The sequence below is a fragment of the Rattus norvegicus genome, chromosome 8, assembly GCF_021556685.1.
Source record: "Rattus norvegicus strain SHRSP/BbbUtx chromosome 8, alternate assembly SHRSP_T2T, whole genome shotgun sequence".
NCBI classification, from domain to species: Eukaryota; Metazoa; Chordata; class Mammalia; order Rodentia; family Muridae; genus Rattus; species Rattus norvegicus.
In genome coordinates, this window is record NC_141541.1 from 113,625,565 (window position 1) to 113,644,389 (window position 18,825).

The 18,825-nt window shown below is 45.4% G+C and overlaps 1 protein-coding gene across 1 annotated transcript in view; it reads right to left on the reverse strand.

Annotated features, from left to right (window-relative positions):
• Nek11 (NIMA-related kinase 11) overlaps positions 1 to 18,825 on the reverse strand; it is a gene marked incomplete at its 3' end in the record, with an annotated part of 237,218 nt that overhangs the window by 81,298 nt on the left and 137,095 nt on the right. Inside the window, 1 exon segment of the mRNA NM_001413824.1 lies at positions 4,566 to 4,726. Coding sequence (NP_001400753.1) covers positions 4,566 to 4,726 — 161 coding nt within the window.

Below are 18,825 nucleotides of genomic sequence, written 5' to 3' on the forward strand. Positions count from 1 at the left end.
GACCAAGGGAACTCTTATAAAGGAAAGCATTTAACTGGGGCTGGCTGACATTCTCAGAGGTTCCAACAGTCCATTATGACTGTGACTGGAAACATGACAGTGTATAGAAAGACATGGTGTTTGGAAAGGAACTGAGCATTCTACATCTTGATCTGCAGCATAAGGAGACTGTGTGGCAGGCTGGGAGTATCTTGACTTCAAAGCTACCTTCAGTGACATACTTCCCTCAACAAGGCCATACCTCCTAATAATGCACTCCCTATGGGCCAAACATTCAAACACATGGGTCTATGAGGGCCATACCTATTCAAAGGACCATATTCCACTCCCTGGCCCCCATAGGCTTGTAGCCATAGCATAATACAAAACACATTTAGTCCAACTTCAAATTTTACCATGGTCTATCGTCTCAACAATGTTTAAAAGTCCAGAGGCCAAGTGTCTCTTGAGATTCATACAGTCCCTGCTCCAAAATATAGGGAAGGGAGCACAGAGAGGAAATCCTGGACCAAAGACTGTAAACAAGCTGGGCAAACTCCAAACTCTGCTCTCCTGTCTGATGTCAAAAAGCTCTTTACATCTTCCATACATTTCAGCTTTGTTGACTTTGACTCACTTCTTTCTCTTGGGCTGGTTCCACTTCTTGTTAGCAGTTTTCCTTGGTAGGCATCCCACAGCTTTGGCATCTCCAGCCTCTTGGGGTCTCCAGGTTTCACCTTCAGAGCTTCACACAATGACCTTTCTAAGCCTCCATGCAGGGAGATCCATGTCATATCACACACCTGGCCTCAATGAGTTTTCTTAGTTACATAGGGAGATTCTATAACCCCATTCTTTTATTCTTGACCCAAAAGCCAGAACTACATGGATGAAGCTACCAAGTTCTGCTGCTTGCTGGGGCTGTAATATGGCCCCTTTGTTCAATTCCATCTCCACCAGCTTTCTGTCTTTGGTGGTTTCCCTCATTACTTAAGCTTGGCTGTCCTGGAACTTGCTCTGTAGACTAGGCCGGTCTTGAACTCAGAGATTCTCCTACTCCTGCCCCTGGAGTGCTGGGATTAAAGGCACGTAACACCATGCCTGGATCTAAATTTTTCTCTCTTTCCACAAAGTGGAAGCTTAGCTGGGTGGGGTCTTGCCTGGAAGTCACCACTCCCTTTATTTCATTTAATACCTGGCTTTTCTTTAATCTGTTTGTCGCCTTGAACGCAGGATTTAGCTCCATTCTTCCTGGTGCCCCTTTCATTATAGATCTTTATCAGCCTGGTCGTTAATGACGACAGAACATAGCTGGAATCTCCTCTGCTCATGAAATTAGTCTAATCCTCTTCAATTTAGTCTCAGGCAGATTTACTTTTTACAAAAAGCAGCCACATTCTTCACCAAAATATCACAAGAAGGATCTCCAGGCATCCCACTAAAATTCTCCTTTGAAAGCTCCTAAACATGATTCCTCCCATTCAAATCACCCTCAGCGCCACTGTCTCCCATCCTTCTTTTAGCCTGGCCCATTAAACAGTGATTAAAGCATTCTACTGCATCCTTAACACAAAGTCCCCAAGTCTAAATCCTTCAAACAAAAACATGGTTAGGTTTATCACAGCAATACCCAGGCCTAAGCACCAAGTCCTGTCCTAGTTAGAGTTTATTGCTGTGAAGAGACATCATGACCAAGGTAACTTTTATAAAGCAAAACATTTAATTGGGACTGGCATAAAGTTTCAGAGGTTTAATCCATTATCATCATGGCGGGAAGTAAGGCAATGTGAGGCAGACATGGTGCTGGAGAAGGAGCCAAGAGTTCTATATCCACAGGCAGCAGAAGACCGTGCCAAACTCGGTGTAGCTTGAACATAGGAGACTTCAAAGCTCAACTTCACAGTGACACACTTCCTCCAACAAGGCTCACCCAGGAGCGCCACTCCCTATGGCTAAGCATTCACGCCCATGAATTCATGTGGGCAACCCTATTCAAACCATTACAAGGGAAAATCTGGCAAGCAAAGGGGCAACTCCAGAGATGGCTGGAAGCTTCACACACTTCACAAAGTGAAGAGTGACTGGGGTACCAGCCCTGCGCTCTGAAGCGCAAGCTGTGTATTGCTGATACAAGATTCGCACAAGAAGGGGAAGGTGTGCATCACAGCCATACCCACCATCTCTGAAAAGAAACCATAGCAAGCTAATACTGGATTGTAGTGCAGCTGTGGCTATGTGTCTCAGTCACAGATTTCAATATTATCACCCCCACTTCCGTCTCTGTCACACCATGTTGTTATGGCTTGCCGAGCAGGAATAGGCTGTGACCACTGACTCTCGGTCACAGCTCTGATCGCTCCATATCTGTGTCACTGTAGGCGAGCCACTTTTCTCTTAGGGACCCAGTTTCATTGCCCAAATAAGACAACATGAGTCTCAGGGGCAGAACATCTTGCCACAACAGACTTAAAATTAATCACAGTTGATCATATAACGTGTGGCATATACACAGCCCAGAAAGCAAAATCCCTTCTATTTATCATTGGCATTGAGAAAAGAAGAAAGAATTTTTTGAAATATTGCAACCATGACATTTAGTCAGTCCATTAGAATAATCAAGGTAACTAGGTCATTTTTATAACAACGGCTAAGTTACTAAGTGTTTAAATACACAATTATGATCTGAAGTGCTTTAAACTGACGGCTTCCTCTGCTCTCCTGTGAGTAGGCACCACTTCTCTCATGCTATGGGTCAGGACATTGGAGGACAGTCAAGGTCAGGGATTCAGACAAGTTAACATCACCCCATATAAGCGGCAAGGCTACACTCGTTTCCAGGCCGCCTGACTTCCTGAGATGGATTAGCGGAACAGCTGGCTGGAGGCAGGAGCTCTGGGGCTGGCAGGGCTCTGGTTCTTGACTCAGGTGGTGTTTGCCTGAGATTTTATTCCAATGTATTTCTGAATTGGGGCTGTTTCGTTTAAAACTATTTAATATGATACCCTCCGTAAATCAGAGTTTGCCCCTTGACAACCTGAACAGAGACTGGGTATTCATTTTGTATGCCATGTTTTCCAACCACAGGCACGGGGTGAGATTAATGCACTATGATGGCAATATATCTTTCAACTATTTGTAGTGCTGGTCCAGAAACAAACGGAAATTCTATTTTTAAGTTTTAGTGCCAGGTATCTTTTTCCCAGAGGCTCCTGGGAGAAAAAGGAATGGGCATACGGAATATTTATATTGTGCCATCTGGGATCCCTCCTTTCTTTTGTCCTGCATTTTTGCTAATTCTTCTTGGCCCCTCCCCTCCCGTATAAGTCATTTATTTCTCCTATGCTTTCTCTTTCTCTTAGCTTTTTCCTTTGCTTGATGATCATTTTTTAAAAGTACTTACTTATTTTACTTTATGTGTGTGTTTTGCCTGCGTGTATATCTGTGCACTGAGTGCATGCATGTCTGGTGCCAGCAGAAGCCAGAAGGGGGCATCAGATTCATTAGAATTGATATACAGCTTGCATTACAGATACAGATGTGAGCTGCCATGTTGGTGCTGGGAACTACACCCAGGTCCTCTGCAAGGACAGCAAGCACTCATAACCACTCATAACCACTGAGCTATTTCTCCAGTCTGAGCTTGGGTCTACTCTTACACATTCTTGGAGGCATCTCCCTTCCTCTCTTGGTCTACAGAACTCGGAAGACATTCTGTGTGAGTTTTATTTAATGTTATGCTGGATTGTTTAGTGCTTATTAAGAAAGGCTCAGTGCCTAGTCATGGGTGTGCATTCCTGAAATCCCAGCACTTGGAGATAAATCAGAAAGTTGAAAGTTCAATGCTGGTGTAGCCTGGGCTAAACGGTGAGAAGTTCTTTCAATAAAAACAGGTGAATTGCTTGTATACAACTTTATTTCAACTCCAAAAATCAAAAGGAAAGGGGCAAAGCAGGGCCATTTCTTATCTTATTAGACCTACTCTAGCTCAGTCTTTCTAATTAAGAAGTTCTACGACTAGAGCATCTATGCAGAGAGACCCAGTGCAGCATGTGATGAGAGCTCCTCAGAGGCTGCACAAAGCTATAAAGAACATTTCCTAACATTCGAACTTCCAAATTTTAACTCCAGAATGGAATCAGTCTTTATAAATCTGTACTTACATCAAAATTTTAAAACAAACCAAAATCTGATTATAGGCTGGAAAATGATAAAAATCAAAAAAACAAACAAACAAAAAAACCACTCCGCCTGTGAGAGAGACTTGCGGCACTTACTGGGCATATGGAAGCCCTCCTCAGCAAGCAGGCACTGCAGTGTGTGTGAATCTGCTCTCCTGCACTGACTAGCCTAGCCCCTCCCCTCTAAACAGGGTCCTGATCAGAGTCTCATAGTTCTACCTGCCCCTGCCCATTGAAAGAAAAGATTTTACATCAAGCCATTAGAAAGACCCTAGTAGTCCTGAGCAACCTGACCCCAACTCCAGGTTCAAGACCGCTCGCTCCCTCTGCGCTTTCTTAGCCTGAGTCCAGAATCCGTTCAGCACCGCGGACAGCTACATCTCTTCTGGCCAGAGCGGGAGGGGGTACCTGTTGGTTTGTTCTGTATGTAGGTGGGGATCCCTCCTCTCTCATGTCTCCCCCTGCTTCTGAAAATGCCATTTCTTCCTCCTGCTCCCCACTGTCTTCAGAACAGGAATCAAATACATCAGCATAATATTGTTCAGCAACAAGCGGGTCTTCTGGGATCTCTGAAATAGAAAATAAACAACACTCACAGTCATGGAAGTGATAGCAGGGTGAGCTAGGACCTCGCACATCTTCAGAGATTGGCACTGGAAAAGCTTCCTTGGAGTACAGTGCTGATTCTCCCCTTCCTGAAACTGTCTGCTGGATACACTCATCACTCAGCGAAATTAAACCAGTAGAAAGAGGGACGCCAACCTTTGAAGTTAGGAGAACAAAACCACAAGGCAGGAGTAAATGATCTCCTTTGCAGCTTTTACATGAGTCCTTATTAAAAATAAAGGGAGTCAGGAGAAAAACAAAGATGAGAAACCAGAGCAGGGCCCTGTTATGCAACTCAGAAAAGTTTGTAGCTGAGACAGTGGCACGAAGGTTGTGCTAATATTCTAGAAGTTTCTTTTTTAAAAAAATCAGTATCTCATGATAAAACAACATGGGTAAGATATATAACAATGACATTTGGCCAAACTGGGGAAGACATCACAATTCTTTTCTAACAGGCTATGGATTTAGGCTTTTCAAATGGAGTTTGCTCTCGTGGGCTATACCCACACCCACACAGACCATTTATTTAAAAGCAAAAAGAAAGGGGATGATTATCTGTGTACCCTGGAAGCTGGTACCACTACCCAAGATACTTGGTATAGTATCTCTTCTGACTAAAGCAGAGTTGGCACACACAACAATATCAACAGAGAAAGGTCAAGGGTGGGCTATGGGGAAGCAGCAATGGACAGTCTAATTTACTAATGGCAACTAACAATCAAGAAATGTCTTTGATTGAGAGGAAGAAATCACGTGATGGGACACTCTACTTCAGCCAAGTTAGGCTTTGCAGCATTCCGATTTACAAACAGAATTATTGGTCTTAGTTGCAACACAGGGCACTATTTTTAAACTCATTGCTATTTTGTTCTCTCTGGTGGGGAAATGTATCATTTAGGGTCAGAAAATCACAGTTTGATGCAACTTCTGCCTGCTTGTATATAAAATTCTGGGCAAGATGCTTACATTTACAGAGCTCTGTTTTTCTCAGTAAAACTATATAAGGGTATTCTAGTCATGTGACTTGTAGACACCCTAATAAGCTGCTTATGAAAATATCTAACTGAATACAAGGAAATGTTAACAGAACTTCCACTAAGTTTGCACACCTGTAAAAAGTGGGCCTTCCATTAACTGACTGTAGAATCCTTTGAAATAGAATATGGACTGTAGACTTGTCCAGCGAATAAGACGTTTTAAGGACACAGCTGTGTGCATGTGGGGTGAGAGGACTTCTTGTGGGAGACAGCTCTCTCCTTACACCATGTGGGACCTGGGAATCAAAGTCAGTTCATAAGCAAGCCAGCAAAGTCAGTTCATGAGCCATCAGGTCAGCTCCCAAAAGGAAAACTTTACATTCTTCTTGCTATCTGTGCTTTTGTTGCAAAACACAAGAGGCTATACAGTGGGTTAAAATTAGCTCAATGACAAAAATTACATATATTTCTAACAGCTTTTGACAGTTCCTAGGGTGGTACTTATACACACTGTCATTTAATCCTAGCCCTGTATCATCTACATCTATCTATCTATCTATCTATCTATCTATCTATCTATCTATCTATCTATCTATCTATAAAAGTGACTTCTGATTGAGCAGACAAAGTGATGAATCAGAGAAAGATGTAACAATAAGTCAGATAGAATACACCCAACTCTCAGGAAAGAAAGGCTACTTAAAAGAGCAGTGCAGAGAAATGGGGGATGAAGATAGAGATAGAGATAGAGATAGAGATAGAGATAGAGATAGAGATAGAGATAGAGATAGAGAGAGAGAGAGAGCGAGAGAGAGAGAGAGAGAGAGAGAGAGAGAGAGAGAGGGAGAGGGAGAGGGAGGGGGAGAGGGAGAGGGAGAGGGAGAGGGAGAGAGAGAGATCAGTTTTACTTGGGCAGTTTTACAGAGACAGAACAAGCCAGGGAATGAGAAGGAGCAGAAGATTAGAAGAGATTGCCATAGTTAGTTTGAGGCCAAGCAGAGCAATTCAGTCAGAGGCAAAGAGAAGCTGCTTTGAATTAGTTTTGAATTAGTCAGCTTGGAGAGGACTTTGGGCCAAAACAGCTGAGTTGAACCAGCCAGCCAGAGTCCAGAAGGAGCTAGAAAGGGTGTACTGGCTGGTTTTGTGTGTCAAGTAGACACAAGCTGGAGTTTCACAGAGAAAGGAGCCTCCCTTGAGGAAAAACATCCAAAAGATCCAGCTGTAAGGCATTTTCTCAGCTAGTGATCAAGACTGGGAGGGCCCATTGTGGGTGGTGCTGTCCCTGGGCTGGTAGTCCTGGGTTCTATAAGAGAGCAAGCTGAGCGAGGCAGGGGAAGCAAGCCAGTAAGCAGCATCCCTCCATGGCCTCTGCATCAGCTCCTGCTTCCTGACCTGCTTGAGTTCCAGTCCTGACTTCCTTTGGTGATGAACAGCAATGTGGAAGGGTAAGCTGAATAAACCCTTTCCTCCCCAGCTTGCTTCTTGGTCATGATGTTTTGTGCAGGGATAGGAACCCTGACTAAGACAAAGGGTGAGCTTATTTAACAGTGAGCTTCTCAGATGACAATTACATCTGACAACCACATTACTTGCCTCCCACATAACTTCCTCCTCTGCTCCTTCCCCACCTAACCCAGAACCTCTATCTCTCTTTCAGACTTGTCTGTTCTCTCATTGGCTCCTCTACCTTCCTTCCTTCCGCTGTCTCTCTGCCACTTTTTACTGCCATTTACTCATTCGTGTTCTCATTTCTTCTCCCTCTGCTCTCCTCTGTTTCATCTCCCCTTTCCCTCATTTGCTTTCAAACTTGAGTGTGACAGAGTACGGCAGACTTACATCGATGATTGGCCAGTTTGCAAGAGTGTGTTTATATTTGTGTACACACTTAAAACCTGTAGGAACAAGACACACATTTCAGGAATAAAGACTTAGCCACTCAAACTACAAGTAGCTCTTTAGTGTTTGCTGTTCTAGTCAGTATTTCAAAAAGATCCTTGCAACTCACAAAAAGTGACTTTTCAATGCGTGGCTTGAAACACAATGGTTTAGAATGCTAGCTTCTGCGTCAAGATCTGAATGTTCTTCAAGGCTAACAATGACTCTGCAACACTGGGAACCAATTTAACTTTGTGCATTTTGGTTTTCTCACCTATAAGCCACAGATGATTATCTGCCTCTGGGGTTATTGTGGCCAATCACTAGGCTAACAGAAACAAGGTCTTAGGTACCATGTTATGGTATTTTACTCAATGAACATCAGCTGCTATCAGACGCTATGCAGTGTGGCCAACATTTTGCTTTTGCTTATTAATACCCAACATCAGGAGGAAATATGTCAGACAATCACAGTTATGTACTAAATGTGAAATGTTCTTTATTCTAAGTATAATCAGCCTGTATAGGTCTTCGGAACTGACTAAAGGCACAGTGCGGAATGATGTCCCATTGGTTTCCTTTGTGCTGGCCTCCACAGAAATCCATGAGCACTTTATTCTGTCTCATCACTCTTCTGCTCCATGAGGGCCTCTAAGTTCCCTTCAGACGGCTCAGAAGGGCATGGGCGTGGAAGGCTTGCTAGTCAAACTGTAGGCTTCCTAGGTTGTATGGTCTTTGTTGTGGTTATTGACTGTTTTGATGGTAAACAATACTCAGATGAAGAGTGTGTGTTTCTGTGTAGCTGGGCAGGTCATGCCTGTACAACTCAAGACATCTTTTCTCACAAACGAGGCCATCTCCCTCCTCCCATAACAAGGTTCACTGTGTACAAAGAGCCTTAGTATCTTTCCCCGCTTGAACCTATGATCTAACAAGGAGAGAGTGACCAAGGGTCAAGACTTATGCTCCCCATACCTGACTCATGGGGCAGTCTGGGATGGCTCCATCTCCAGTGTCTATTGAGCACACTGCATTACCTTGGTACTGCTGAGAAATGGAACTGTTTTCAAACGGGAAAATCAAAACAAATGTAAGCCTGATCCAAGTGTGTTTGTCAAGCTGCATGTTTTTCTGTAGCAAGCCCAATTTAAAGCCTTGTTCAGCTAAGGCTCATTTCTCCTGTCACTGAGGGAAAAACAGACTGTGATAAATAGCTTTAATTTCCTCACACCCTGAAGTCAGCCTCATAACAGACACATTCCAGATTTCTCCTGTGTTGGTGGGCAGTGACAGGGCATTCTTATGAAGGAATCCAATAATGGCTGTCCAAGCTTGTGAACAGTGTCGCAAATCCATACTTGAGGAAAAAAGAAGTTATCTAGTTCCACAGAAAGGGTGGCCTTTGCCAGATACTTCAGTCAAGACCTAAACAAATTCTTTTTAAGATGACAGGGTACTAGGGTCACCTATAGGACTTGTTAATTAGTACACAGTGCTAGGTTCCAACCCCTGCCCCCTCAAATGCTGATTTGGTACTTCTGGGTAGAACATGAGAGTATTTCTCTCTCTCTCTCTCTCTCTCTCTCTCTCTCTCTCTCTCTCTCTCTCTCTCTCTCTCCACTTGAGTGTGCATACATGCACAGATAACTTCCAAGACCAAAAGCACTAGATACTTTGGAGCTGGAGTTACACTTCGTTTTGAACCACACAATCTGGGTGCAAAGATCTGAATTTGGATACTTTGGGCAAGACGGACAAGTACTCTTGATCACTGAACCATTCCTCCAGTCCCGCAATTTTCTTTTCTATAAAGTTCCAAGCTGAGCTGGATGCTGCTGGTCCAGGGGCCATAACTGATAACAACTACTCAAATAAAAGTACCTTATGATACACAAAATCACTTTAATAAAGGGCATGTGATTCTATCCTAGCCCTACATCCCCTCCACTCTTTGTATGCTAAAGCAAACCACGAGCAGAAGCCAACTACTTCAGAGAAGTTGAAGCCATGCTATTTGTGGCCTCAATTGCTCCTGATGTCTATGGCGATATAACCAATGGGACAGTTGCTACTTTGTGATCAGGAATACAGATGTGAACGGTGAGCAGCTCAGGTTATGCACAGCACTGTGCAATGTCAAAGGCACGTTCACAACTATTCTGTTGATGGTTGTATCGAGTCTTCAATTAGACCAGATGCTCTCTTTTTGACCATTGCCTTAGATAAGGAAAGTGAAGGCTCGGGCTAATTCCAGAGAAAGGTCACACAGACGCATGAGCCACGAGCTAGAAAGTAAACAGCCTGAACCCCAGATTCTGGGTCAGTGCCATTTTACAGTGAATAAGCAGCGTTCATCTTTGCTGCTAAAATCCCATGACTGTCCCCCAGAGGCTCCGAAGGACACTGAGCGATACGGGGTGGGGCTCTGGTTTGAAAGCAAACCTGACTCTTACTTATGCCAGGAGATTGTCTCACAGGAGCTGGGAACAGTGAGTGCCAGGGCCTCATCCAGACTCAAGCCAGCTCTCACTTCTCTATCTCAGATGGGCCAGATTTGCAGGTGCATGAGAGCCATCGAGGCCTCCAGTTAAAACAATGCTCCCTCCAGCATTTCCAATTCAGCAGATTTGGGTAAGGCCCAGGATTCTGCACTTGCAACGATGCTGCCAACTCGGAAAAGTAAGACCGTCACACTGGAGGAGAAACTGGCATAGAGGTGATGAGTTAGATAAAAGCTTCTGTTATTTCATGTATTGTTGGACCAGCTCTTTGTACTTCTAATCAGATAGACAGTATAGAACTTTTCTTAAAGAGCTAGTTTTCCTGTATGTTGTTTCAGACTAAATCAGGGAATAGCCTTCTGTAAATGCGTGCGTGCGTGCGTGCGTGAATGCGTGTGTTCCCTGCTTCTTTTTGCTGACGCTAGAGTTGAGTGGCTCAGCTAGCCTAACTCTAGCTAGCTTGTCTTGGGGATCTTTCTGTTTCCACGTTTGCAGCGCTGAGATTACAGGCAGACACTTTGCCTGCGTGGCTTTTATGCAGGTGCTGAAGATCCAAAGTCTGATCCTCACATTGCAAAGCAAACGCTTTACCCTCTGAGCCGTCTCATTAGCCCAAGCACAGATATTCAGAAGGATAACCTCCACCTGCCCGTCTATCATTATACCAAGTGATTCCAGCCACTGGTATGTCTTCTACAAAGAGTAGCAGCACCTTGGATCTCACCAGGAATACAAGTTCTAAGCCCATCACCCACCCTGACCTATTTAACTAGTACAATGTGTGCTGGGGATGGGGCTCAATGGTATAATACTCACCTACCTCGTGCAGGGCTCTCAGTTCAATCTCCAGTACCATAATGTGTTTCAACAACCCCTCCGGGTGAGCCCAATACGCACTACAATTCCATACAAAACTGTCACTTAATGTCTGTTCAAATTAAAATACTTTCTCTGATAATGTATGAGCCAGGGGGACAGAATCCATGCTTATCTTGGTTGCTGTGCACCTCCACGTTGGGTCAAGGGAGATACTCACAACTTTTTGAATAAAAGAGTCCAAAGATCTCTAAAAGGTATGGGCTTATGAACTGCATCATGGCATCCCATTCAAAGGCTCTCAGAAGCGTCATTGGAGGGTGAGGAAAGAGGAAGGTGCTACTGGAGCACCAACCCCACCCCATCTTTTCTTTTGCATGCTCTGAATTTATCTGTCAGATATTGTAGTTTTGATATTAAATGTCCCTTGAAAGTCTGAGCATCGAAGGCTTGGTCCCAACCCATCAAGTTAATAGAAAGCAGTGGAGTTTTAGTATGCAGGATTCTGTTGACAGATTTCAGGGCACTGAAGGCATATTCCCAAGGACACAGTGGTTCCATGGTCTCTTCCTTTCCCTTTCCCTCTCTTGCCATGGGATAAATAGCCCTGTCGTGTGTTTCCAATATAATGTGCTGACTCACCACGGGTCCCAAACCACGACAGAAAGAATTGGCCACAGGCTGAACTTTCCCAAACTGTTAGACAAAGTAGAGAAAAGTCCTTGTGAGTTGACCATCCCGAGCGTTGGTGACAACAGTGTGGCAGTTTGAATAGTAATGGCCTACACAGGCTCAAATAGTTAAATGTGTGGTCATGGGTTGGGGATTTAGCTCAGTGGTAGAGCGCTTGCCTAGCAAGCGCAAGGCCCTGGGTTCGGTCCCCAGCTCCGAAAAAAAAGAAAAAAGAATCGTGACAAATGAAATGCTCACTTTAAAGAAATGCACAGGAAATGTGTGGTCATAACAGAGAGATGATACTTGACAGAGATTAGGAGGCTTGGCCTTGTTGGTATAGGTGTGGCCTTATTAGAGTAAGTGTTTGGCTTTTAAATGCTCGAACCAGACCCAGAGTCTTGCTCCTCCTGCTGCCTGATGATCTGGATGTAGAGCTCAGCTGCATCTCGAGCACATTCCTGCCTGTGTGATGCCATGCAGTCCGCCATGACTCATGGACTAACCTCATGGGACTGGGAACCAGCCCCAGTTAATATTTTCCTTTATGAGAATTGCCATGGTCATGGTGTCTCTTCACAGCAATTGAACGCTAAGACAGAGCTGCTGTCTTAGACATTTCCATATTAAACTTTATAGCCCCATCCCACAGACCCATCAAATTCAAGGCCTCAGCCAAAGTTACCCTACAGTGTGGGTTTTTCTAGATGCTTCTGCTGTCTGCCCAGAGCAGATATCTAGCTGACATGTGGGCCGAATCATTATCGGTAGATAAAGGCGCTGATAGAGAGACGGAACAGTTAGAGACAAACACTCCCCAGAGAGAAATAGCCTGTCTGGTATACTCCATCATAGCTAAAGTGTTCCCCTAACCCTCATCCTTCATTCTCTCCATAGCCCATGGGGTACTCAATGTCTCACCCCTGGATAGCCCACAACTTTGCCTACACAACCTGAAGAAAAAGACTCCAAAACTTTGATGATTTAGAAAAGATTTTTTTTAATCAATTTCTAAACTTCAAGCTAATGTTTATTTTTGGTTTTCAGTTTCTGTAAACCGTCTCTCCCCTGCTGTGAACCAGGGGGTGGTTCATCCGGGCTGTTGGTGACTCATCAGGCCTAAGACCATTCGCAGGGTGTCCCAGTTCCTGACATCAGCCATTAGAATTACTCACTGGGTTCAGAAGCCCCAGAGAATGAAGGGCTCCCTGCAATAAAGGAGGCCATCATTTCTTCTCTTGGTGAGCCTGCCTTTTACTGCCTTTTACTGACACTGTGGGGCCATTGCGGAAGTCCCAGAGAGGCAGTTATTCCACACTCCAAATGGCTGCTGCCTCTGTATTTCATTACAAAGAGCCCCTTTCTGGGCCTGTGGGAAGGGATTGCAATTTTCAATCACTGTAACATTTAGTGGGACTGGTGCTGCAGCACATTGACTGAGGAACGATTTAGACTGATGTACAGTCCAGTGGAGGATGGGGGGAGGCTCCAGTGGCATGCACACACTTATAGGCTGAGGGAGAAGTGCACGGCCCATATAGGTTTTAGCAACCAGTTCTGCAAAACTTCCCATCTCACACCTCCATGGTCTTACACAGTGGGCTGCAAATCTTGCCGAAAATACCAACACCAGTGACCGCTCATTGCCAACAGAGCTCAGTACAGAGATCTCGGGTTGGCCTTTCTGTCAGCAGGCTGTGGCCTGCTTTGCCAGCCTAATAAAGAATTTGACAATTTTCCTTTACAGACATAGTCAAAAGAGACTTTGACTGGGTGGCCCTGGGTACAGGCAGAGACAGAGGTGTGTGTGTGTGTGTGTGTGTGTGTGTGTGTGTGTGTGTGTGCACTTAAATTACAATTATTAAAATGAAATGACAAATTCAGCCACATTCCATGAGCTCGGTGACAGGTTTGAGGTATTTCCACCCATGCCATGCTTTGGAATGTCTGGCCTCTACTGCTCCCCCTGCTGGTCCACAGCCCATAGTCTCAGCCCTGGAGTGTGTTTACGTCACCTCTCTCATGCTCTGCTCCTCCCCAGCCAGCATAGCACCCACCATCACCACCAGTCCCCGCCCCTTAGAGGAATATGAAACATCAGGACCCACACTAGACCTAGCGGGAGGGAGATGGTGACTCTATCCCATTGCCAGCCCTGGACCAGAGCCACATTGAAGGACTTTCCACATGGAAACCTCAAGCCTGAGATGGCTTCTCTACCTCCTTTTGCAGAGTATCTACACAAAGATCTTTGATAGATGTCCAGTCCTACACTCCACCTCAGGGACAACTGCCCCATGGACCGCCCAAGTCCCAGTGGCAGCCACCTGCCGCATGACGGTAACAATGATCAAGTGCATCTTGTCAAACTATCGGCAACTGTGCATGAAACTAAACATCAAACAGGGACGATGCACTTCCAGTTTTGGGGGAGGGGGCTGCTAACAGCTGCTTGGTTGTATAGCTCTCTCTTCCACCCTTTCCTCTTGGGTGCTATAACGAGCTATAGGTGAGCACCCTGACCTTTTCTAAAATAAACCCTCAAAACTGGGGCTAAAATTAACTGTGCTGGTTAGCTTAGCCTGCAGTGTCACACACGAGACTGTGAAGAGAGGAGGTTTTCTTAGCCAGAATGCATATTCATGACCCGTTCAGTATGGAGGGCTAAATTAAGGATAGTACAGTACCTTTTATATACATACAGACATCAGGTTCTGCCGCTTTATTCAAAGGGATGTCTCCATATTTGATTGAGAGCCCCAATTGAGAGCCCCAAGGGATCTATACACAGGAAGAACCGGAAAGAGGAAAGGGAGGGAGGAAGAGAGGGGAAGGGGGAGAGAGTGGAGCTTCATGATCATTTTGGAAATAGGTCTCCCTTAAGCTCTAGAGTCTGTGGTTTTTATCATATGTGTCAAACTGATTCTCCCTTGGGCAAAACCATAACATTTCTCTAAACATTTTTTTCCTTTTTCTTTGCAGAGCAAAAGCCAAAACAACTGGGCAAAATTTGTCTTTTTTTCCCCACCAGATTCAGAGAAAGGAACAAGGGCTGGGATATCCACTCTCTGAGGGGCAATACAGGAAATTGCTCAGTGGCCCTGAGGGCTGGCACAATGGCTGTATGGTATTTGCTGACACACGGCACTTTACTTTGGAGACTTTAAGCAACCAGGTTAAGTTCCCTGAGCCTTAGATGTCTCATCTACAGCATGGGGCTCAGCAGCCGAACCCCAAAGTGTGGAAGAAATGATCAAAGGCTCCCTGTGCTCTCAGGTGCAATGGCGCATAGCTGGAGGAATGGGTGGGTTGACACTGCAGTCACTCTGGGCTTTTACAGCAGAACTGTAGAGCATGTGGCTGACATACAGAACTGTCACCGTTCAGAAGCCTAGGGAGTCTTAGATAGAGGTGCTGGCAGACTGGTATCCGGGAGAGCCCTTGTTAATTGTAGACGGCCCTCCCCTCTTATATTCTCACATGACAGGGAACAAAGAGACAGAAGGCAAGTTACTTTGTGTCTGTTTACAAGGATGCTAATACTGTCACGAGGGCTACAGACTCATGACTTAGCCACCTCCTAAGGCCCTACTGGGGAATGAAAGGGCAGGAAAGTACGAAGGTATGCTTCTCATTTCAAACAGTACGCAAGTCACCTGAGACCTTTAGCAACATTTGAGTTCATGCGTCCCTGACATGTCCGGGGTGACAGAGATGCTGCTGGCCCAAGCAACCACACTGGGTAGTGAATGAATCAACCACTACTCTCTACTCCTGGCCAGTCAGTGAGCATTTGTCTAGAAAGAGGACTATAACTAACATTTGCACAAAGTCTGCATCGCTACAGAACAAGGTCTCTGCTTCTCCCTCTTATTTCAGGCTTGCTGTGTTTATTCGCTAACAGCTTTTTCCATATACATGAAGTGTCTCTGGCAACGTGCTGATTGACATAGAGAGAGCCTTGTGAATCAGCCGGGATTTCCCGTTTTCTCGGTCCATCCTCTCTCTTCTCCATCCTGTGTCCTGGAGAACTTCTCTCCCACTGGCAGCTCCTTCTGCAAACTCAGCAGCCGGAGGCAGAAAGGAGCTGCCAGATGAGGCCTGCTGTTGCAGGACTCTCTCCATTCACCCACATGGACACTTAACACACACGATGAGCAGGGATCACAACAGAATGCATGGGGGAAGCCTGCTGCCCGAGAGCATGGGCGTGGTGCTCTGGATGGTTCTCATCGCACACGTCAACTAAGGCGCACATTTCTGGTCGAGCTTAGAACTTCCTGTCATAAAGCTGGCATTTGCCTCTTCGTAGCTTGGTGAAATGTTGATGGGGTTATAGGGGTCAAGGGAGAGGAAATACTTCATGGCTATAAAATTTGGAAACAGTTGCCTTCTCATATTCTCAGGAAATAAATAGGAATAAGTGTATAGTACTCATTTTATAAATCAATGGCAGAATGATAGAAGAGACAGGGAGGAGGAGAGGGGAGAAGACAGACTCAGGGTATGTGAGATAAGACAGTTTTAGGATTGCCTCACATTGTCACAGTTATGGGAGCTGACAAGCCCCAAAGTCCACAGGATAGATCACGGAGCAGGCAGCAAGTCCACAGGATAGACCATGGAGCAGGCAGCAAGCAGCAGGCTGGACTCAGGGAAGGGTTAGAACTGCACTCTTAAGTCTAACGGAAGTCGGACCTGAATTCTCTCTTTGATTGTGTAAGACACACATTATGCTTTAATCAAATCTACTGATTTAAAAATCATTGAACAAACACACTAATAGCAACATGTAGACAGGTGTTTGAGGAAACCTGATTATTACTCACTTTGCCCACTAAATCTGTAAGAAACCATCCCGGGACCTCCTGGAGTATTCTCTTCAGCTTGCTTTCTGACCTAGAAAACAGGGTGACCAGAGAACTCAGGCCACCCTCTCAGGATGCAGACATTAGGTTACTTCAAGTACTGAGGAACTTACTGACCACATGTAGGGAGCAGTGTTCACTCAGTTCTTAACAAACCTCTAAACTAATGTCAGAACCAGCCTCCTGTCTCAAAAAGCCTTTTCTCCAAGTGTTTGCAGTGTCCTGCCTACAACCCTCTGGTAGATTTCTCTCCTGCATTTGTTTGCAGAAAATTCTTGTCACCTTCACTTAGCCTGGAGTCTTCAAGCCTCACTGGGGAGTGTGTTCAATGCCCACCATGGGCAGAATAAGGTGAACAGGCTGCCCTACAGGGGGCTGGAACCTCGCTTTGGCGGGCAGCATGCCTTGGGCTGTGTCAGACTATGCAGAAAATACTGGCACAAAAGCTTGGTAACCAAAATCATGTTTTGGAGGGGCTGGAGAGCTGGCTCCGTGGTTAAGGAGCACTAGCTGCTCTTGTAGAGGACCTGGGTTCAGTCTTCAGTCCCCACATGATAGCTCACAACCATGGAGCCAAAAGAGGGCATCTGATCTCTTGCAACTGAAGGCACACAGAGGGCACACAGACATTCACTCAGGCAAAACACCCATATGCATAAAGAAAAATGTAAAATTAACTTTAAAAATCACATTTTATTGGTGACTGAGGTAACAATAGGTATCCCAGGGCAAATGGCACACCAATAAAGCCAATACGGATAAAACAAGAGTCTCTATGAGTCTCCCTCCAGCAGACCTCTTTCAGAAGCCAAAATTACCTCCAGCTTTTGGAAACGCCCCCTGCTGTGGATGAGGCTCTTAAGAAAGTGTCTCCAAGATGCTTTTAGGAGGGTTCCTTCTCTGAAAGGCCCAGTGCAGTCCCACAAACCTAAGCTCATGCATCCTAAGGACAGTATCAGGGAACAGTGGATGTGTAAAGAGAGCCTCCGTGGGCTAGGGACAAGGGGTTTTGTTTTTGTTTTTGTTTTTGTTTTTAAACAGGCAGTTGCCTCTCTTCTCGAGTAGTGGCAAAGCAGGCTCTGATGGCCTGAGAATGTTCTCCTCCCACAGAGCCCATGCTAGGAGGCTGAACATGGAAATGGTTCAAAGGGTCTGGTGGTGAGGCAGGCTCTGGTGATGGCCGCTGTACCAGGGGAAATTTTCCCTGGCACTTGTTTGACGCCCGCCCGTTCAGCTTTGCTGGGTTGCTCCCATCTGGCTTCTCAACCCTGCCACCGCTGCTCCACACCTCCTCTGAGCACAGGGAGGGGCACCATGCGTCTCGCCCTCCACCTTAAATGTTCCTCGACTTCTCATCCAGAACCACATCCCCATCTGCCTCTTACTCTTGACTCTTGGACCAGATCTCTCACAGCTTCTTTTTCATTTACATATTAATTTGCCCAGAAGATTGTTAACCCAGGCTAAGTGCCAAGCTCAAATGAATCCTTGACTCACTTCCCTCAAGCCCACATAGCCCAGAGTCTCAGTGAGCTCAGCACAGTATATGTCCACCATCCCTCCTTCTGGTTTTCCCTTTCCCGACTTGGGCCCAACTCTTTACATATTGGCACTATTTGCTTAGCCAGTGTTTACTGAATCTCACTTCGTGCTTAGCTGATAACCCCCCTCCCAAGAAACTAGTGCCCACAACTGAAGAAAAAACCATTGACATCCTCACTCTCCTCGCCACTGGTATTCCTGTTCACACTCCCTCACAGTGTGTGTGCCCTGCCCTCACTGTATGCAACAATCAAGAAAGCCCAGGGCATGCCTACTGGTTTGCATCAAACTCTGTCTGTAAACAGGGATGCTAAGTCATTCCACTAGAAACTTAAGTCTTCCCTCATTAATAAGTTAGGGGAAATAGACACAGCACGCATTTGTATGCTAACAGTGCTAAAGGGTTTTATTTCAATGAGGTCAAAGCCAAGTTTCAAGAGGGAAAAGGAGAATAATTTAAAGAAAATTTCTTTCCTCATCGACATTTTCCAGATGTTCAGAACACAGAAACAACAGGCAGACAAATGGCTTAGGCTAAGGGTGGGAAACCCACAGCCTGCAGGTCACGTCTGTACTGCCCACTTCTGCACTGCGCACATCTGTGGGAATCAGCCACGGCGGTGTCATCTGCTGCGGCTGCTCTCACCATTCCAGTGGGCAACAGTGGAGTTGAGTAACAGCAACAGAGGTAGCATGTCACGAGACTCCATCATCCCTACTCGCTACTTAAGGAAGCTCGCAAAATCCTCACACAACAAAAGAGCCTCTGATGCTGAATTCTATTTTATGGAAACCATGGCGTTGGGAA